The 23,185-nt window shown below is 38.0% G+C and overlaps 1 protein-coding gene across 5 annotated transcripts in view; it reads left to right on the forward strand.

Annotated features, from left to right (window-relative positions):
* Nucleotides 1-23,185, forward strand: part of FREM1 (FRAS1 related extracellular matrix 1) — a 208,247-nt gene that overhangs the window by 109,397 nt on the left and 75,665 nt on the right. For all 5 annotated transcript variants that reach the window (XR_008686234.2, XM_055428202.2, XM_055428203.2 and 2 more), the window contains 5 exons: nucleotides 12,179-12,373; nucleotides 13,449-13,634; nucleotides 17,776-17,972; nucleotides 21,486-21,708; nucleotides 22,884-23,028. Coding sequence is in view for 4 of the 5 variants with exons in the window: in XM_055428202.2 (XP_055284177.2) it covers nucleotides 12,179-12,373; nucleotides 13,449-13,634; nucleotides 17,776-17,972; nucleotides 21,486-21,708; nucleotides 22,884-23,028 (946 nt within the window). In the remaining variant the exon portion in view is untranslated. The remainder of the gene's footprint in view (nucleotides 1-12,178; nucleotides 12,374-13,448; nucleotides 13,635-17,775; nucleotides 17,973-21,485; nucleotides 21,709-22,883; nucleotides 23,029-23,185) is intronic.

Raw genomic sequence — 23,185 nt, forward strand, 5'->3', positions numbered from 1 at the left:
TATGAAAATAATATATACTCATTACAGAAAGCTTAGAAAATTATGATAAAATTTTGAAAAATCACCTTATTTACCTCAGAAAGATAATCACTGTTAACATTTCAGTATTACAATCTATGCTTTTCCTTTTTCTAATTGTAATTTTTAACAATCATGTTGTATGGGCAGTTCCTTTTTTCATTTAGATTCTCATCTTAAAATGTTTATTAAAATATTATTAAATGTTACAAAGTTATCATAACCATGTTTTAATCATTGAATAATATTTTATGGTATAAAATTGTTACTAATTTGCTATTCTCCAAATATTAAATATTTGGCCATTGAAAAATTATTTACTAAATAACAGTCCTGTTGACTGTTTTTAGTATAAATTGTATCTTTAGATTGTGTCTCATTTCAAGGTAAAGAATTCTTCGACACATGTTGTAGCTGTTTTTTTGTGGCTTAACACTCGGCCAACTTTTCTAGATCTTTCTATGAATGTCACACATGCTTTTCTTATATTGAAATTACAGTTACTGAATGTACTATGTTTGTATTTTTGGTTAAGCTGTTCTCATTTCCTAGAATTATTTTTCCATTTCTCTTCCCCACTCCCTCTTCCTGCACATCTTCTCGCATATCTCCCAGTTCTCTGCCTTATCTGCCTTATAAACCGCTCATTATTTAACGCTCAGTACAAAGTGATCAAGGCCATCTGGAAAGATTTCTCTGACTTTCCCTGACATGTGCATTCTGCCCCCCATGCCATCATCAGCCTATGCTCTCATCCTCCTTCACCCTCAGCACCTAATGCGTAATAATCAGGCTGAGATAGATGAATGTTCCATTTAATAGGTTAAAAATAGCTAAGAGTAGCAATTTCATATGGTTTCACTTAATATATATATGCATCTGTGATATTCTAACTGGACTGCATTTCTTTCCCTCCCATTAGACTGTGTCCCTTCCTGACATATAGTAGGTCTTTGAACATTTGATATTTTTTTGAACTGTTTTGACATTTTCAATATGTCTGTCTTTCCCTCTGCTGGAGCACACAGAACACTATTTTCACACAGCAAGCATTAAATAAGTATTTATCAAGTGAGTATTGAATAAAAAACCTTTATGCCAATTAACTTTTTTATAAATATGAATAGATAAGCGGTGTCTTCCCCCCACTTTTCCTAAAGTAGAAGGCTGATTGTTTAATTTTAATGTCTCAACTTTATTCTTTTAAAAAAATAAGCCCAGTCTTGTCATTCTTTAATCATTTGGTTACTCAATAATATCATTTTGAATATTTCCTTGTCTGCCATTTTTTAATTGGCGTATAATTGCTTTCTAATGTTTTTCAATCTCTGCTGTACAGTGAAGTGAATCAGCTATATGCATACTTATATCCCCTCCCTCTTGAGCTTCCCTTCCACCCCAGGCCCCATCCCAGCCCTCAAGCTCATTGCAGAGCACCATGCTGGGGCTCTCTGTGCTATACAGAAGCTTCCTACTAGCTATCTGTTTTACACACGTAGTGTACGTATGTCAATGTTTTCTCAATTGGTCCCACCCTCTCTTTCCCCTTATGTGTCCACAAGTCTGTTCTGTACATCTGCATTTCTAGTCTTGCCCTGCAAATAGGTTCATAAGTACCATTTTTTTTAGGTTTCCTATATATGCATTGTTATTGTTCAATTGCCCAGTCGTGTCTGACTCTTTTCAACTTCATGGACTGCAGCACGCCAGACCTGTCTGTCCCTCACCATCTCCTGAAGTTTGCCCAAGTTCATGTCCATTGCATCAGTGATGCCATCTTATCCTCTGACTTCCTCTTCTGCCCTCAGTCTTTTCCAGCATCAGAGACTTTTCCAATGAGTCAGCTGTTTGTGTCAGGTGACCAAAATATTGGAGCTTCAGCTTCAGCAAAGCTCCTTTCAATGACTATTCAGGGTTGATTTCCCTTAAGATTGACTGGTTTGGGAGTCAAGGAGCACGGGAAGATGGCGGAGGAATAGGACGGGGCGACCACTTTCTCCACCACAAAATCAGCAAAAGAACATTTGAACGCTGAGTAAATCCCACAAAACAACTTCTGAATATCAGCAGAGGACATCAGGCACCCAGAAAAGCAGCCCATAGTCTTCAAAAGTAGGTTCAGTTCAGTTCAGTTCAGTTCAGTCGCTCAGTCGTGTCTGACTCTCTGTGACCCCATGAATCACAGCACGCCAGGCTTCCCTGTCCATCACCAACTCCCGGAGTTCACTCAAACTCATGTTCACAGAGTCGGTGACGCCATCCAGCCATCTCATTCTCTGTCGTCCCCTTCTCCTCCCGCCCCCAACCTTTCCCAGCATCAGAGTCTTTTCCAGTGAGTCAACTCATCGCATGAGGTGGCCAAAGTATTGCAGTTTCAGCTTTAGCATCAGTCCTTCCAATGAACACCCAGGATTGATCTCCTTTAGAATGGACTGGTTGGATCTCCTTGCAGTCCAAGGGACTCTCAAGAGTCTTCTCCAACACCACAGTTCAAAAGCATCAATTCTTCGGTGATCAGCTTTCTTCACAGTCCACCTCTCACATCCATACATGACCACGGGAAAAACCATAGCCTTGACTAGACGGATCTTTGTTGGCAAAGTAATGTCTCTGCTTTTTAATATACTATCTAGGTTGGTCATAACTTTCCTTCCAAGGAGTAAGAGTCTTTTAATTTCCTGGCCACAATCAGCATCTGCAGTGATTTTGGAGCCCCCCAAAATAAAGTCTGACACTGTTTCCACTGTTTTTCCATCTATTTCCCATGAAGTGATGGGACCAGATGCCATGATCTTTGTTTTCTGAATGTTGAGCCTCAAGCCAACTTTTTCACTCTCCTCTTTCACTTTCATCAAGAGGCTTTTGAGTTCCTCTTCACTTTCTGCCATAGGGGTGGTGTCATCTGCATATCTGGGGTTATTGATATTTCTCCTGGCAATCTTGATTCCAGCTTGTGCTTCTTCCAGCCCAGGTTCCTCATGATGTACTCTGCATAAAAGATAAAAAGAGAGACAAAAGAGGGAGGGATGGAGCTCCATCCCGGGAAGGGAGGCTTAAAAAAAAAAAGTTTCCAAACACCTGGAAACACTGGCGAGTGGAATCTCAGAGGGCCACATAACTGGGAGACAAAAGACATAAATAAAACTCACAGACTAAGTGCCCAGAGGAAACTCTGGGAGAAGCAGCGCAGATGCCCGCACCCCCCACTAGCAGGCGGGGGCTGGGCAGGGAGGCGTGGGCAGCGGCGCTAAGAGGGAGAACCAGGCTTGAACGACCCAGGGCAAACTGAGGGCGCGAGCTTAAGATAGCGAAGCAGAAAGGAGGAAAGCCTGCGAAAAGCCCGAACCCAGGACTCCGTCAGCCCTGCTCACAGAACAAAGCACTGAGCAGAGTGAGCCGGCTGTGGGCGGCCCATCCCCCAGCCCCTGCCGACAGAGGCAGGGAGGGCAGCCAGCGCCAGAAGGGGCAGCCGCGGCCCCAGACAGGCTTCCTGTGCCAAGCTGCAGGCAGGCTTCCTTGCTAACCAAGACTTCTTGGGTTCGGGCCAGTCGATATCCACTTGAGAAACTGTGCTGGTTGTGCACCCAGAAAACCGAGTGGCAGGGACCGGGAAGGCAATAAGTCGCAGCAACCGCTCGCCAAATGCCTGGTCACCTGAGCTGCTCGGACCAAGGAAGGCACAAAACGCAGGCCCAGCCAAGTCTGTGCCTTTGTGGAGTACCCGAGGACCTGAACCCGAGCCGCTCAGACCTGGGAAGTGCATGCAACCTAGCGCCGGCAGCGGACAGCTCCCGGCAGAGCAACCCAGAGCCTGAGCAGCATAAACGGGGAAAGCACACACGCCTCGAGCGGGAGCATTCCCAGTGTAGCCGAGACACTGCGAGCACTCCCCACAGACGCCAGGGATATTTGTTAGCTGCGTTCCTCCCTCCCCACAGCAGGACTGAACAGGAGAGCCGGGGGGGAAAAAAAAGTGTCCACCACTGCATCCTGGTGTCAGGATGGGAATTAGACACTGAGGAGACCAGAAAACAGAAGAGCTTTTTCAACAGAAGGAACTGCCTTGGAAGTAACAGAGGGTGAAACCTTGAGCCTACTGAAGAATAAGACTGAAAATCAGAGGCAGAGGCTTAAGTCCAAATCCTGAGAACACCAGAGATCTCCTGTTCCAGAGAACATTAATTGATAGGTGCTCATCAAATGCTTCCATACATACACTGAAACCAGGCACCACCCAAGGGTCAACAAGTTTCAGTGAAAGACATACTATGCAAACAATCCAGCAACACAGGAGAATAGCACTGAGCATCAATATACAGGCTGCCCATAGCCACTCCAAACCCACTGACATCTCAAACTCATTACTGGACACTTCATTGCACTCCAGAGAGAAGAAATCCAGCTCCACCCACCAGAACATCGACACAAGCTTCCCTAACCAGGGAACCTTGACAAGTCACCCATCCAACCCCACACACAACGAGGTAACTACATAGTAAAGAGAACTCCACAAACTGCCAGAAGGCGGAAAGGCCACCCCGAACACAGCAATATAAGCAAGATGAAGAGGCAGAGAAATACCCAGCAAGTAAAGGAACAGGATAAATGCCCACCAACACAATCAAAAGAGGAAGATATAGGGAACCTACCCGATAAAGAATTTCGAATTTTAATTGTGAAAATGATTCAAAATCTGGAAAGCAAAATGGAGTTACAGATAAATAAACTGGAGAAAAGGATTGAGAAGATGCAAGAAATGTTCAATAAGGAATTAAAGGAAATAAAAAAGTCAGTATATAATGAATAATGCAATAGATGAGATCAGAAACACTCTTGAGGGCACAAGCAGTAGAATAACAGAGGCAGAAGACAGGATAAGCGAGCTAGAAGATAGAATTGTAGAAATAAATGAAACAGAGTCGGAAAAAGAAAAAAGAATTAAAAGAAATGAGGACAATATTAGAGACATATGGGACAATATTAAATGCCCCAACATTCAAATCATAGGAGTCCCAGAAGAAGAAGACAAAAAGAAAGACCATGAGAGAATACTCGAGGAGATAATAGTTGATAATTTCCCTAAAATGGGGAAGGAAATAATCACCCAAGTCCAAGAAACACAGAGAGTCCCTAACAGGATAAACCCAAGGCGAAATACTCGAAGGCACATATTAATCAAATTAACAAAGATCAAACACAAAGAACAAATATTAAAAGCAGCAAGGGAAAAACAACAAATAACACACAGGGGATCCCCATAAGGATAACGGCTGATCTTTCAGCAGAAACTCTTCAGGCCAGGAGGGAATGGCAAGACATACTTAAAGTGATGAAAGAAAGTAACCTACAGCCCTGATTACTATACCCAGCAAGGATCTCCTTCAGATATGAAGGAGAAATCAAAAGCTTTACAGACAAGCAAAAGCTGAGAGAATTCAGCATCACCAAACCAGCTCTCCAACAAATGCTAAAGGATCTTCTCTAGACAGGAAACACAGAAAGGGTATATAAACTCGAACCCAAAACAATAAAGAAAATGGCAACAGGATCATACTTATCAATAATCACCTTAAGCATAAATGGGTTGAATGCCCCAACCAAAAGACAAAGGCTGGCTGAATGGATACAAAAACAAGACCCCCATATATGTTGTCTACAAGAGACCCACCTCAAAAAGAGGGACACAATCAGACTGAAAGTGAAGGGCTGGAAAAAGATATTCCACGCAAATAGAGACCAAAAGAAAGCAGGAGTAGCAATACTCATATCAGATAAAATAGATTTTAAAACAAAGGCTGTGAAAAGAGACAAAGAAGGAAACTACATAATGATCAAAGGATCGATCCAAGAAAATGATATAACAATTATATATATTTATGCACCCAACATAGGAGCACCGCAATATGTAAGACAATTACTAACAAGTATGAAAGGGGAAATAAACAATAACACAATAATAGTGGGAGACTTTAATACCCCACTCACACCTATGGCTAGATCAACTAAACAGAAAATTAACAAGGAAACACAAACTTTAAATGATACAATAGACCAGTTAGACCTAATAGATCTCTATAGGACATTTCACCCCAAAACAATGAATTTCACCTTTTTCTCAAGCGCACACAGAAGCTTTTCCAGGATAGATCACATCCTGGGCCATAAATCTAGCCTTGGTAAATTCAAAATAATTGAAATCATTCCAAGCATCTTTTCTGACCACAATGCAGTAAGATTAGATCTCAATTACAGGAGAAAAACTACTAAAAATGCCAACATATGGAGGCTAAACAACACACTGCTGAATAATGAACAAATCATAGAAGAAATCAAAAGAGAAATCAAAATATGCATAGAAATTAATGAAAATGAAAACACAACAACCCAAAACCTCTGGGACACTGTAAAAGCAGTGCTAAGGGGGACGTTCATAGCAATACAGGCACACCTCAAGAAACAAGAAAAAAGTCAACTAAATAACCTAACTCTACATCTAAAGCAACTAGAAAAGGAAGAAATGAAGAACCCCAGGGTTAGTAGAAGGAAAGAAATCTTAAAAATTAGGGCAGAGATAAATGCAAAAGAAACAAAAGAGACCATAGCAAAAATCAACAAAGCCAAAAGCTGGTTCTTTGAGAAGGTAAATAAAATTGACAAACCACTAGCCAGACTCATCAAGAAACAAAGGGAGAAGAACCAAATCAATAAAATTAGAAATGAAAATGGAGAGATCACAACCGACAACACAGAAATACAAAGGATTATTAGAGAATACTATCAGCAATTATATGGCAATAAAATGAATAACTTGGACGAAATGGACAAATTCCTAGAAAAGTACACCTTGCCAAAACTGAACCAGGAAGAAATAGAAAATCTGAACAGACCCATCACAAGCATGGAACTAGAGGATGTAATCAGAAATCTCCCAGCAAACAAAAGCCCAGGTCCACACGGCTTCCCAGCTGAATTCTACCAAAAATTTAGAGAAGAGCTAACACCTATTCTACTCAAACTCTTCCAGAAAATTGCTGAGGAAGGGAAACTTCCAAACTCATTCTATGAGGCCACCATCACCCTAATCCCAAAACCAGGTAAAGATCCCACAAAAAAAGAAAACTACAGGCCAATATCACTGATGAACATAGATGCAAAAATCCTTAACAAAATTCTAGCAATCAGAATCCAACAACACATTAAGAAGATCATACATCATGACCAAGTGGGCTTTATCCCAGGAATGCAAGGATTCTTCAATATCCGCAAATCAATGAACGTAATACACCACATTAACAAACTGAAACATAAAAATCATATGATTATCTCAATAGATGCAGAGAAAGCCTTCGACAAAATTCAACATCCATTTATGATAAAAACCCTCCAGAAAATGGGAATAGAAAGGACGTACCTCCACATAATAAAAGCTATATATGACAAACCCACAGCAAACATTATTCTCAACGGTGAAAAACTGAAAGCATTTCCCCTAAAGTCAGGAACAAGACAAGGGTGCCCACTCTCAACACTACTATTTGACATAGTTCTGGAAGTTTTGGCTACAGCAATCAGAGCAGAAAAAGACATAAAAGGAATACAAATTGGAAAAGAAGAAATAAAACTTTCACTGTTCGCTGATGACATGATCCTCTACACAGAAAACCCTAAAGACTCTACCACAAAACTACTAGAGCTAATCAATGAATACAGTAAAGTTGCAGGAAATAAAATCAACACACAGAAATCCTTGCATTCCTATACACTAATAATGAGAAAATAGAAAGAGAAATTAAGGAAACTATTCCATTCACTGTTGCAACGAAAAGAATTAAATACTTAGGAATATATCTACCTAAGGAAACAAAAGACTTGTACATAGAAAACTATAAAACACTAGTGAAAGTAATCAAAGAGGACACTAATAGATGGAGAAATATACTGTGTCCGTGGATTGGAAGAATAAATATTGTAAAAATGAGTATACTACCCAAAGTAATTTATACATTCAATGCAATCCCTATCAAGCTACCAACGATATTTTTCACAGAACTAGAACAAATAATCTCACAATTTGTATGAAATTACAAAAAATCTCGAATAGCCAAAGCAATCTTGAAGAAGAAGAATGGAACTGGAGGAATTAACCTGCCGGACTTCAGGCTCTACTACAAAGCCACATCATCAAGACAGTATGGTACTGGCATAAAGACAGAAATATAGATCAATGGAACAAAATAGAAAGCCCAGAGATAAATCCATGTACCTGTGGACACCTTATCTTTGACACAGGAGGCAAGAATATAAAATGGAGAAAAGACAGTCTCTTTAACAAGTGGTGCTGGGAAAACTGGTCAGCCACTTGTAAAAGAATGAAACTAGAACACTTCCTAACACCATACACCAAAATAAACTCAAAATGGATTAGAGAGCTAAATGTAAGACCAGATTCTATAAAACTCCTAGAGGAGAACGTAGGCAAAACACTCCCCAACATAAATCACAGCAGGATCCTCCAAGACCCACCTCCCAGAATATTGGAAATAAAAGCAAAAATAAACGAATGGGACCTAATTAAAATCAAAAGCTTCTGCACAGCAAAGAAAACTATAAGCAAGGTGAAAAGACAGCCTTCAGAATGGGAGAAAATAATAGCAAATGAAGCAACTGATAAAGGATTAATCTCCAAAATATACAAGCAGCTCCTGCAGCTCAATTCCAGAAAAATAAATGACCCAATCAAAAAATGGGCCAAAGAACTAAACAGACATTTCTCCAAAGAAGACATAAAGATGGCTAACAAACACATGAAAAAATGCTCAACATCCCTCATAATCAGAGAAATGCAAATCAAAACCACAATGAGATACCATTTCACACCAGTCAGAATGGCTGCTATCCAAAAGTCTACATGCAATAAATGCTGGAGAGGGTGTGGAGAGAAGGGAACCCTCTTACACTGTTGGTGGGAATGCAAACTAGTACAGCCACTATGGAGAACAGTGTGGAGATTTCTCAAAAAACTGGAAATAGAGCTGCCATAGGATCCAGCAATCGCTCTCCTGGGCATACACACCGAGGAAACCAGAATTGAAAGAGACACGTATACTCCAATGTTCATTGCAGCACTGTTTATAATAGCCAGGACATGGAAGCAACCTAGATGTCCATCTGCAGACGAATGGATAAGAAAGCTTTGGTACATATACACAATGGAGTATTTTTCAGCCATCAAAAAGAATGCATTTGAATCAGTTCTGATGAGGTGGATGAAATTGGAGCCTATTATACAGAGTGAAGTAAGCCAGAAAGAAAAACATCAATACAGTATCAGTTTAGTTCAGTCGCTCAGTTGTGTCCGACTCTCCGCGACCCCATGAATTACAGCACGCCAGGCCTCCCTGTCCATCACCAACTCCCGGAGTACACTCAAACTCATGTCCACAGAGTCGGTGATGCCATCCAGCCATCTCATTCTCTGTCGTCCCCTTCTCCTCCCGCCCCCAACCTTTCCCAGCATCAGAGTCTTTTCCAGTGAGTCAACTCGTCTCATGAGGTGGCCAAAGTATTGCAGTTTCAGCTTTAGCATCAGTCCTTCCAATGAACACCCAGGATCGATCTCCTTTAGAATGGACTGGTTGGATCTCCTTGCAGTATAAGGGACTCTCAAGAGTCTTCTCCAACACCACAGTTCAAAAGCATCGATTCTTCGGTGATCAGCTTTCTTCACAGTCCAACTCTCACATCCATACATGACCACAGGAAAAACCATTGCCTTGACTAGACCGACCTGAAAGATGGTAACCTTAACCCTGTATACGAGACAGCAATAGAGACATAGGTATATAGAACAGTCTTTGGGACTCTGTGGGAGAGGGTGAAGGTGGGATGATTGGGGAGAATGGCATTGTAGCATGTATATTATCATATGTGAAATGAATCACCAGTCCAGGTTCGACGCATGATACAGGATGCTTGGGGCTGGTGCACGAGGATGACCCAGAGGGAGGATATGGGGAAGAGGGAGGTGGGAGGGGGTTCAAGAAAGGGAACACATGTACACCCGGGGCGGATTCGTGTCAATGTATGGAAAACCAACCAATATATTAATGTAAGGTAATTTGCCTCCAATAAAATAAAAAAACAATAAAAAAAAAAAAAGATTGGTTTGATCTCCTTGCTATCCAAGGGATAGTTAAGAGTTTTTTCCAGTACCACAGTTTGAAGGCAGTAATTCTTTGGTGCTCTGCCTTCTTTACAGTCCAGCTGTCACAACTCTGCGTGACCACTGGGAAGATCATAGTCTTGACTATATGGATCTCTGTCAGCAGAGTAGTGTCTGCTTTTCAACACACCGTCTAGGTTTGCCATAGCTTTCCTGCCAAGAAGCAAATGTCTTCTTGTTTCATGGCTGAAGTTACCATCTCCAGTGATTTTAGAGCCCAAGAAGATGAAATCTGGCACTACTTCCACCTTTACCTCCTTCTCTTTGCCATGGAGTAATGGGGCCAGATACCATGATCTTTATTTTTTTAATATTTAGTTTTAAGCAGGCTCATCACTCTTCTTCTTTACCCTCATCAAAAGGCTCTTTACTTCCTCTTTGCTTTCTGCCATTAGACTGGTATCACTTGTATATCTGAGGTTGTTGATGTTTCTCCTGCCTATATTGATTCCAGCATATAACTAAGCCAGTCTGGAATTTCTTACGAAGCGCTCAGCATATAGGTTAAACAAACGGAGTGACAGCAGACAGCCCTGTTGTACTGCTTTCTCAATCCTGAACCACTCAGTTGTTCATACAGGGTTGTAACTGTTGCTTTTTGACCTGCATGCAAGTTTCTCAGGAGACAGGTAAGATGGTCTGGTATTCCCATCTCTTTAAGAGTTTTCCATAGTTTGTTATGATCCACACAGTCAAAGGCTTTTATGTAGTCAATGAAACAGAAGTAGATGTTTTTCTGGAATTCCCTTGCTTTCTGTATGATCCAGTGAATGTTGACAATTTGATCTCTGGTTCCTCTTCCTTTTCTAAACCCAGCTTGGAAGTTCTTGGTCCATGTAATGCCTGACATGCAAGATTTTAAGCATGACCTTAGTAACATGGGAGATATATGCATTAATATTTGTTTTTTTCTTTCGACTTACTTCACTCTGTATGACACACTCTAGGTTCAAGTACATCTCTACAGATGACCCAGTTTTGTTCCCTTTTATGTTCCTCATTTTTTTAAACAGGTGTAATAATTCCAAGTACAGTGCTCTATAGATTTGACCAATGTGTCTTGTAAAAGAGATGTTGCTCCTGGTCTTTTGTACCTAGTCTCATCGAAACTTCCAACATAATTGCTTCCCTCTTGACACTTTTAGAGTAAAGTAGAAGAATGATAAAAAGCACATCTACATAACTTTTCTGCCCCCTGGATAGTAAGCACTCCTACTTCTGTGCTGTTCATTAGTAATCCAAGAATAGATTGTCCTATTTCCTGATAAAGTATCTAGTCCTGATATTTTCTTCCTTCTTCCTCTCACAACTTAAGTTGGGACCATTTTGAATCCCATAGATGGAAGCTCTCAAGAGTAAAAAGAAGATGAAAATTAGGGTCTCTTCTTATCCAGGTGCTGTTGCTTTTTGGCTAACATCTTGACTATTTGTAATGAGGAAAATACTGAAGCAAATGACAAAGATGTGGGTTATCTTTGTATTTCACCTATTCAGCTTCTTCTGCAGTAGTGGTTGTTCAATTAAGGTGGTTAATGCAAATGGGAAGACAATTACCAGAGGGACAGGGTGCCTTCTGTTTTCCCTGCGGTTGGTCCTAACACTAATAATTATGGGAGAAGAGTGAAGTCATCCCGGGTCCAGCTTTGTGTCTCTCTTGTTCATTTGTGAACTGTCAGACCCTTGTTAGCCCTGTTTTGCCCCTCCATATGGTGATAGATGGCTGGCAGGGTTTTCACCAGAGGCAACAGATGGGCAAACATTTCTGCATTATTTGCATGACTCTATTTAATTTCATAGTAATAAAATTGAGTTTCACATTTTAACCACATAAGTTCCTTTCCTTGCCATTCTATGCTTGTAGAGGAAGTGTAAGGCGATTTCATCTTGGTATTCTGCATTTTTTAAAAGTCATCTTTCAGCTGTAGTTGTGTCTTCCAGGTGGTGAGATTGGCCTGATGCCTTGTTTCGACACCATTACATTGGTGGTTTCGGACAGAGAAGCTGGTCCTTTTGTGAATGGCTGCTGTTACAATGGACCTCATCCATCTGTTCCTCTTCATGAGTCCTTTCCAATGTATGATCTCAACATCACAGTGTATCCAGTGGACAACCAACCACCTTCAATTGCAATAGGTGGCGATGTTTTTTCTCTTAAGTTTCTATTATCTCACCTAGTCATACCTGTGGTCCAGTGAAATAATGCCCTTTATTATAGTCAAAACAGAAAACCACCATACAAAATTGCCTCTAATAACTGTCTCAATACAGACTTGTGGAAACCTCAGATCTGTGAAAGATTACAGGGCAAAAGAAATAACTTGTTTAAAAATTTAGATAAATCCATGTGGAGAGAGAATGCAAGTGTGTGTGTGTGTGTGTGTGTGTGTGTGTGTGTTAAAATGAACACAACATTGTAATCCTTAGATACTCTGATTTTATTTCACATGGGAAAGTATCTTTTACCTGGTAGAGACAGTAATTTATTTTATTCATAATAATTTCTATTAGAATAGAATGAGTATATCAGTGTGACTCTTTATATATATTTAACCTTATTTGCTTTTTAGGAAGTCATTTCTTTGTAGGCACTATATATATGTTCTGACTCTCAGAAAAGAAATGCAAGCATATGTATGAACATTATTGTAATTTGCAAACTGTCTCCCAAGCAGTGTTCTGGAAAGGAAGCATTATCCCCGCAGAATAATTAAGCACTACGGCATGAAAAAAATGCTCGTTATGAGCAATTCATAATAGTTCTCAGGCAATTAACGCTCTGACAAACAGAGGTAACAACTGATCTTGAAGAGTATATAAACCACATTCAGTGGCTTATCATTAAAACATTTTGGCAATTCTTATTTTCATTTGTCACTTCCATAGAGACACAGGGGAAATCAGAGTTCCTTGAGAATGACTAAAGGGCTGTACTGGAACATTTAGTATTTCTTCTATCTTTCTGTAATAGTCTGGCTTTCTTAGACAAGAAAAAATATAATTCCATAAGTCAAATTAAATTCCACCCATTACCCCTGAATATTTTCACCATGAGGAGAATTATGCCAAAGGAAATGAACATCTCCCATGGAAGTACATTTGCATATAGGAGGTGTCTCTGAATTGGAATCTCAATCACTCCCTTTTGTCCTCACTATTCTGATTAGAGGATTTCACAGTAAGTCATAATTGTGTTATTATTTGTATGCAGGTACCATATTCGTTGTAGATGAGGGTTTCTCAGCAGCTCTTACCGTTAACCATTTGTCTGCCACTGACCCTGACACTGCAGCAGATGACTTGGAATTTGTTTTGGTTTCTCCTCCCCAGTTTGGCTACCTTGAAAACACACTCCCTTCTCCAGGTTTTGAAAAGAGCAATATGGGCATCAGCATAGGTAAGTCATGGTTTCATGTTCAGCAATAATCAGCCTTTGTTTGAGACTCTCATTGATTCAATTCAGTTCAGTTCAGTCACTCAGTCGTGTCCGACTCTTTGCGACCCCATGAATCACAGCACGCAAAGCCTCCCTCTCCATCACCAACTCCCGGAGTTCATTCAAACTCATGGTTATATTTAATAACTAGGTTAGGACTTTAAAAATGTTCAAAGTACCACACTTGAGGAATTATTATGATCACTGATACTTTCAAATACTATTGTTTTTCATTCTAATTTTTCATTTAAAATTTCCCATGTATGGGAGTTTACTTCAAAATAAATGGAAATTATACTTATGGAAAATTTAAGGATAAATATTGAAGAAATAATGTTTTAAAAGGCCCCCATAGCAACACAGAATACTGTGACAGAATAAATCTGGTGGAACTCACAGTCTTATTCTCACAGTTTCTTTTAACACTTTTAAAAGATACAGGCAGAAAAGAGTGGGAATATATCATGGAAATATTGACGGTAATGACATTAATTTTAAAACCAAAATGTCTCAGAAACTTGAATAGCTCTGGTGTTTCACCTGAAAAGAAAACAACCAAAGCAAAAACAAATGCCAAAACCAAAATCATTCAAAGGCAACACTTCAGAAGTAAATTATTCTCTAAGCACCTTTTGAGGCATATCCATTTTAAATATGAGAGAAACTGGGTTTACAATTAGTTGTGTTAGTAGAATGAATAGAAAAAATAAGACACCACTAAATGCTGCTGACAAGAAACTTACTTCAGGCTTAAGGACAGACACAGGCTTAAAATGAAGGGATGGTAAAAGATATTCCTTGCAAATGGAAACCGAAAGAGAGCAAGGGTAGTAGATATACATATCCTAGACAAAATAATCTCTTAAGTCAAAAGTATAACAAGACACAAAGAAGGTCATTATATAATGATAAAGTGTTAATTCGTTGAGAGGATATAATAGTGGTAAATGCATATGCATACAATATTGAAACACTTAAATATATTAAGCAATTACTAATAGAACTAAAGAGGGTAATACTCAACAATACAATAATAGTAGGGACTTCAGTGTCGCATTTTCAACAGTGGATGAATCATTCAGATGGAAAATCAGTAAGAAAACATTAGACTTGAACTATATATTAAACCAAATGAACCCAACAGACATACATATATTTCATTCAACAAAAGTAGAATGCACATTCTTCTCAAATGCACAGGAAACAGTCTCTGGGATAGATCATATGATGAGTCACTAAGCAAGTCTTAAACAATTTAAAAAGATCGAAATTGTACCAAGTATCTTTTTTTTTTAACCACAATGGCATGAAGTTTAAAGTCAATAACTAGACATAAGTAGAAAGTTCCCAAATATGTGAAAATTAACACATTCCTGAATAACCAATGGATCAAAGACTAAATATAAGAAAGAAATTTAAAAATCCTAAATAAAAATAGGAACACAACACAGCAAAATATATGGAATGCAGCAAAGGCAGTACGAAGAGAAAAGTTTTATAATGATAAGTGCTGCATTAAAAAAGTAAATAACCTATAACTAGAAAAGCAAGAACAAATTAGGTCCATATTTAGCAGAAGGAAGGATATAATAAAGACCAGAGCAGAAACAAATAAAGAACAGATAAACAAAATGGGGAAGGTTAATGAAACTGAGTTGATTTTTTTAAAAAGATAAAGGCAAGTGGCAAACTTTTAGCTAGACTTAGCAGTGAAAGTTTGAAAAATTTCCCTCTAAGAACAGGAACAAGACAAAAGTTCCCACCTGCATCACTCCTATTCAATATAGTACTGAAAAAATCATAGCCAGAGAAGGAAATAAAGGGTCTGCAAATCAGAAAGGAAGAAGTAAAATGTTCCTATTTGCTAATGATGTGATATTATATATATAAATTCCCAACGACTTCACCAAAACCCATTAGAACTAATGAACAAATTCAGTAGTTTTAGGGTACAAAATCAACACACAAAACTCAGTTGTATTCCTATACATGGACAATAAATTTTCTGAAGAAGAAACAGATACAGCGATCTCATTTATAATAGCATAAAAAAACAGTAAAATATATAGGAGTAATTTTAACCAAGGTAGTGAAAATTTTATATACCAACTATAAGACATAGAATTGGTGACTTGATGAAAGAAATTGAAGAGGACACAAGCAAATGGAAAGACATCCCATGTTTGTGGGTTGAAAGTGTTAATATAGTTAAAATGTCTTTACTGCCCAAAGCTCTCTGCAGATTCAGTGCAATCCCTATCAAAATTCCAGTGACTTTTTTTTTTTAACAGAAATAGAACAGATAATCCTAACATTTGTATGGAACCACAAAAGACCTCAGATAGCCAAAGAAATCTTGAGAAAAAAGAGCAAAGTTGGAAGCATCATACCTGCTGATTTCAAACTATTATTGCAAAGCTATCATAATCAAAGCAGAAAAAAAATAACAAGCTCACAGATCAACGTAACAGAATAGAGAACCCAGAAATAAAGCCATACAAATATGGTCAATTAATTTTTAATGAAGGAACCAAGAAAATACAAAAGGCAAAGCATTCTTTAAGAAGTGATGTTGGGAAAAATGGACAGACACATTCAAAAGAATGAAAATGGACCATTATCTTACAACACAAAAATTAATAACTCAAAATGGATTAAGGTCTTGCATATGAGACATGAAACCATAAAGCTCCTAGAAGAAAACATAGGCAGTAAGTTCCCTAATGTGGGCCTAGTGATGACTTTTTTAATTTGACAGCAAAAGCAAAGGTAAAAAAGCAAAATATCAAGAAGTGGGGCTACATTAAAATACTTCTGCAGAGGAAGAGAAACAATCAATAAAATGAAAAGATTATCTTTAGAATGGGAGAAAGTATCTACAAACCACATATCTGTTAGGAGATAAAATCAAAAATATATAAATTACTCATATAACTTAATACAAAAAGCTAAACAATCTGATTAAAAATGAGCAGAGGACTTGAATAGACATTTTTTCAGAGAAGTCATACATGCTTATGTCAAATCAACATGTCTTACACCTTAAACTCACACAGTGATAGGTGAATTATGTCTCAATGGAGTTGGAAGAAAGATTAATGCATTAAAGATTAATTGCATTAATTGCAGTTTCTCCTGTGACTTAGGGTGGGGGCCTTAGTTAGCTCAGTTGGTAAAGAATTAGCCTGCAATGCAGGAGACCGGGATTCAGCCTCTGGGTCAAGAAGATCCCTCAGAGGAGGACATGGCAACCCACTCCAGTATTCTTGCCTGGAAAATCCCATGGACAGAGGAACCTGGGGGACTACAGCCCCTGGGGTCGCAAGAGTTGGACACGACAGCGACTAAACCACCGCCTGTGACTTAATACATAACACAGAGCGTTTTTCTTTTGATTTAAGTCAATATCAGAATACCATAATAGCAGGTCAGTTAATTTCACTCATTCCTGCTAGTTGCTTGCTATGCAGTCAAGCAGGCTGACAATAGGCTACCATCCTGGTGGCTCAGATGGTAAAGAATCTGCCTGCCATGCAGGAGACTGGGGTTCAATCTCTAAATGGGGAAGATCCCCTGGAGAAAAATGGCAACCCACTCCAGTGTTCTTGCCTGAAGAATTCCATGGACAGAGGAACCCGGAGAGTTACAGCCCATGGGGTTGCAAAGAGCTGGAGACAACTTAGCGACTAACAGGCAGATGACTGATGAACTCTTGATTTGCCTTTATATGAAAGAGATGGTTCCTTGTTCAAATATGACAAGAACTGTTCACTCTGGAGCACTGTTTTTCATCAAGGGACGGTCTCTCTGACATTCATTCCAAGTATGTGAATGATGGTCACAAAGTCCCTACATCCTAGTTAGCAGTTACAGCCCTTCTGTTCTCCATGCAAATTTTAATTCTTCCTTGTAATTTATGGATATGTTTTTATGTTGATGGGTATAGTCATTATAGAAGTCCCTGATAACTGATCCTTAGGTCAACTGCTGTGATCCCTTATTTGCTCTGCTGAGAAATAGGCTATTGGGTTAAGGATTAAGGACCAGTAGCTTGGGAAAATATGTTTTTCTTATTTACCTGCTCCATTTTGATGTGCTCTAGCTTCGTTTCAGTGGAAAGACATGAAGGCTTTACATATTAACTATGTGCAGTCCAGGCATCTGGGGATGGAACCAACGGCTGACAAGTTTATGTTGTATGTCACCGATGGGAAGCGACACTCCATGGAGATACCATTTTATATTGTAATCAACGCTACAAATGATGAAGCTCCTGATTTTATAGTGCAGAATATTACTGTAAGAAAGATATTTGGATTTTTAGTCTCTATCATTTCCTAATTTTTATTTTCACCTAATCTATTCACATTGGTCTTTGTGCACTTAACACATCAAGTTAATGAGCAAAGAGGGCAGTAACCTATGTTATGTAATGCAGTCACTTGATAAATATTTTTCTAATAGTAATGATGATGGTCATGATAATAATAACTGGTAACAGATAGCATTTGCATAGTTTTAATTATAGTTGTCTATATATAGAATGCAGTACTTGCTAGTAGGTCCTGTTCCAAACCCTTTACATGTGTTCATATTGAATCACTTTTAAAGTGATGGCATTATTATTGCCATGTTATAACTGCAATAAATGAGACTAAAAAGGTTAAGTTAGTGTCCCCAGATAACAGAGCTTTGCAGTAAGTAAAAAGTAGGGGATTTGCACCCTGGTGCTCTGATTCCATAGCATGCTTCCTTAACCAGTGCTACAATAGCAAGGACTCTTAATTCACAAACTACAGGCATCTCTTTTATACAGCTGTTTATAAAGATATATGACAGGAAAAAACACAATTTGGACCATTATTTTTGTGCAGCTTAAAAATGTCATTCTATTATATAATAATATTTGTTAGTTTTATTTAAAAATTTAGACATGGTTAAAATGGCCCAGCATATCACTGCTGAGACAACTGTTGTCTTAAAAAAATAATAAATATATGTGGTTAAACAAGTTAGAATGTTGTGAAACTTACACAGTGAACTATGAAATTCTCCCTCTTTAACAGTCCCTATGCATGGTCACTCCCCTTCAGTTGAGTGTTTGGTAATTAATTTACACAGAAGTAATTTTGCCCATGCCAATGATATGTATGTATGTATATGACTTTTCTGTATGTTTTCACCTACAAATCAGAGATCATTAATATACCCTACTTTCTACTTAAAAAAAATCTTCGATTACTATATTTTAATATTTTCATATAAGCATATAATTCTTTTTAAACAATCTTAATTTTTATACAATTATTTAATCCAGATATACTCATAGCATATTCTGATTAAATGAATGAGTACTCGCTTTGGAATATGAGGGACTTGGTGTTGTTGTTTACTAGTCATGGGGTCCTGGGTAAGTTATTTCTCTGAGTTTTTGTTTCCTCATCTGCAAAATGTGTATCAGATCTTCCTTTAGGGTGGCCATGACTATCATGATGGGCACATTTTGCTGTTGTTCAGTTGATAAGTCATGTCTTACTCTTTGCAACCCCATGGACTGTAGCACCCCAGGCTCCTTTGTCCTCCACTGTCTCCCGGAGTTTGCTTAAATTCATGTCCATTGAATTGGTGATGCTATCTAACCATCTCCTTAGAAAACCCTTATTAAATAGGTGTCATTCATATTAGTCTTGTTACGTCTGTAGTCTGATCAAAGTTACTTTGAAACCATTATTTTGCCTTATTTTTCACTAAAAATCATCAAATTCTAAATGCAAAAGTCTTTATTTGATTTTAATTTTCTGCCAAGTCTTAAAGGTATATAAGACTTAAAAGGATGAGACTTAAATGCCTGCTCCTGCCATTCCTCTTCTGTTGGCACATGGATTTCTCCAGAGAGCACTTCAGTAATTATGAGAGAGAGAAGAAATTACAAATGACTCCTTCTATACCTACCTCTATTGTCTTGTATCTATCTAGGGTTGGAGTTTCTGAAATAATTAGGCCACTGGGAATTTGTCTCTTGCTCTTCTCTGAAAGTAATCATGCCTTTTTTCTCCCCTGTGAATTGCTTACAGAGGCTGTTGAAGAGTAACAAATATGGAGCCCCATGTGTTATTGGCAGAGCTGGCTTTAAGCTTCAAGTGATTTTTAAAATAGTCATATGTATTTTGCTTTCTTGTGGAAAAGTGTATTTATTTTATAGCTAGCTAGGCTTCCATCAAGTTGTGCTGCAACTTGCAGCACAAAAAAAATTGAGATTTTAAAGTTATTATAATCCATTTCAAAACTGTCTACTAGTGAGTGTCTGTATTTTATATCTATTTATCTAAACCTTTTATTTATAATCTCAATAAATTATAGAATGCACAAAGAAGAATCTCACATTTTTTTGATAAAATTTCCCAGTCATCTTGTGAATGAATTTACCATTTTATAAATGGGAAAGGTTGTCATTCAGTGAGTCCAGGAGTCCCGAGCTTTATAAAGAAAGATGATTAGAACTTCTTTTTTAGGTTGCTTTATTAAAATTTTTGGAGAAAAATGCAATTTACTATCAAAGATGATTCCCTACTTCTATTACCATGCATTAAATTATTATGCCATCTCAGTTTTTAAAATGTAGTCCAGATAAAAGGGAACCAGCATAATTTTAGCCTAAATGTAAGATATTATGATTCTTGTTATATATATGCAAGTAGTTGTAGGAAGGCTCTTTTCAAAGTCCTTAAGAGAGGCTGAAGACAGAGTATTTTCACAAGTCTAAAGCCCATGTCTTCTTCAAACCTAAAATGTCCACTCAGCCACAAAGACATTCCTGGATTTCTCCACCCTTTCCTACTTCTTGTTTATCTGTATTTAGTAGTGCTAGGTATTTTCTTCCTTATAATTAATGATGAACAGGCCATCACAGTCTCATCTGGACTTTGATTCTTTAGAATATTCATGTTCTTACAGTGATTCTGTACGTGCCCAATAAGCACATACTAAACTTCTATACTCATATTATTTAGATCTTGCTGTATTTCACAGTAGGAAGCAGAAATACTTTTTTGTTCCCTTGCTATGAGAAAAAAAAGATGAAGATGACTAAGCACCATGTTAATGGTACAGATGTTTCTAAATAACTAGATCCTACATGAAATGAAAAACATTCAGTTCTCTTTATGATTAAAGGGTTATGAAAACTTTAAGTGGGATGCGGGTTGTTCAGGCAAATTAGTGGTGTGAGGACAGAGAAGAGATCAGGGACCCAGCATTAAAATATATACTGTTGTGTAACCAGGAGTATCCTCTCAACTGTGGTTGACTGTAATTAAGATATAGCAGTGTTTGCTGCAATGACAAAAATTAAAAACACCTAACACCCCCCAGTGTGTATAGCAGATATTTATGCCATTTGTAAAGCAGAAAAAAAGAACTGTGAGAGCAGCAAGGTTCAGAGGTTAAAACGGCAGGTTAGGAGAGCCAGGGTCTACACCCAGTTTTACAGCTGAACTCTGTGACTCCCAGAAAGCAAGCATCCTTTTGGTTGCTTTAGTCCCTGATCTTTGAATTATGAATCAAGTCCTTCATGGAAATGGATAAAGTGCTTTGAAATCTTCAGAAAGACACATGAGAAAGATGAATAGATTTCTTATTGTCTTCTAAGGTCATGTTAACATTTTTAGGACTCCTTACACACAAACGTTCTGGAAAATTTGTAAGGATCTCTTAAAATTATTATAGGATGTTTTAAAATTACTTTTTGAGCTTTTTGCCAAAAGAAAGACAGGTTTCATTTCACATGCGCTGACTTCTCTTGCCTTTGTTTAGGTGTGTGAGGGTCAGATGAGAGAGCTGGATTCTTCCATCATCAGTGCTACTGACCGGGACATTCCCAAGAACCCCTTGCTGTTCAGTATCACTCACAAACCGCGTCATGGCCTCCTCATCAACAGGGCATTTAGCAGAAACTTTTTTCAATATAAGCAATCAGCCAACCCTGGCCAGAAGCATGAACTTGTCTACAACTTTTCCATGGAACTTCTCAAGAATGGTATATCATGTTTCATTCCAATTTGTTTGTTGTTGTTGATTTAATAATTTAACCCAGAAAAGATAGTAATAAATCACAGAAAGAGAAATTGAAGAAATGGCCTTTGCCTATATTCTTTTATCCCTCAAGGGTTTTCTTTGGGCTCTCAAATAATGCAGAGCATGAAGTCTCAGCTAGACAGAGTGGGTAATTGAAAAAGAAATATCTTTTCTTTCACCTTAAGAGCATCAGTAAAAATTATATTTGTGAATTTTGGTATTTTACCCCAAGGTTTTAATCACATAACAAAAAAATTCCTTTTTAAAACAATTGAGATTATGGAACTAAATTTGAAGAGATTTTTCTGTCAAAACCTCCACATTTGAAACAAATATAGAACAACCTATAATAATTCATTATTCTCCGAGGTGATAATTTGCTCTTTAAGGAAATGACACATTGAAATAGCAGCCTAAAGTATTTTTTCATTACTCTTTTTGAAAAATTGATCTTATCCTATTTGCTCATGTGCTCAGATGTGTCCAACTCTTTGTGACCCTATGAAATGTAGCCTGCCAGGCTCCTCTGTCCATTTGATTTTTCAGGTAAGAATACTGGAGTGCATTGCTGTTTCCTTCTCCAGGTGATCTTCCTGACCCAGGGATCAAATCTAAAACTCTGTCAAACTGTTTTCCAAAAGTAGCTGCATCATTTTACTTTTCTACTAGCTACATATGAAAGTTCCATTTTTTCTTTTTTGAAAGTTCCATTTTTTCCATGTGAATGTTATATAGACTTTAAAACCAGTTTTTTATTTAAGTTTTGATTCACTTAAAATTTAGATTGTTGGCTTGAGGTAGGGATCTAAATACAAATTCCCCTAAGTAACGAACCAATTTTTTGTTTCATTTAAATACCCTGTCACCATTGTTCTCTTCCAGTTTATTGAATATATTTTTTCTCAATGACTTTAAGTAAGACCCTTATCAAATACTAACTTATTTAAATAGGAACTTTTAATGAACTAGGAGGGTACTCTTACTTTATAAAATAGTTTGATTTTACCTTATTGTGCTGGTTAATGAGCTCATGCTAATAACAATGCCTTGGAAATTAAGACAAATTATTTGTGACAGATTTTGAAATGGTTTAATCATAAGAAAGATTTACTTTCTCTCTTTTTTCCCTTTGTCTAGGAATGAGGTTGATGTACGTGCACGATGATTCAGAGAGTCTTGCTGATGACTTTACAATCCAGGTGTCAGACGGGAAACATAAAATACTTAAAACCATTTTTGTAGAGGTCACCCCAGTTAATGATGAGAAACCAATGCTGAGCAAGTAAGTTACCTGAAAAGAGCCCATTTGAGATTCTATATGAAGTTCTAAGGTCTGGAATACTAGGTGCAAGTGTAATGTATTTCCTTCAGAGAGAAGTCTTTAACAACTCCTGCCTGTTGCAACTTTCCCACGGACTTAAGCACCTAGAACCTTCAGG

This window comes from Moschus berezovskii, chromosome 7 (genome assembly GCF_049115385.1).
Source record: "Moschus berezovskii isolate FMDL1 chromosome 7, NW_MosBer_1.0, whole genome shotgun sequence".
NCBI lineage: Eukaryota > Metazoa > Chordata > Mammalia > Artiodactyla > Moschidae > Moschus > Moschus berezovskii.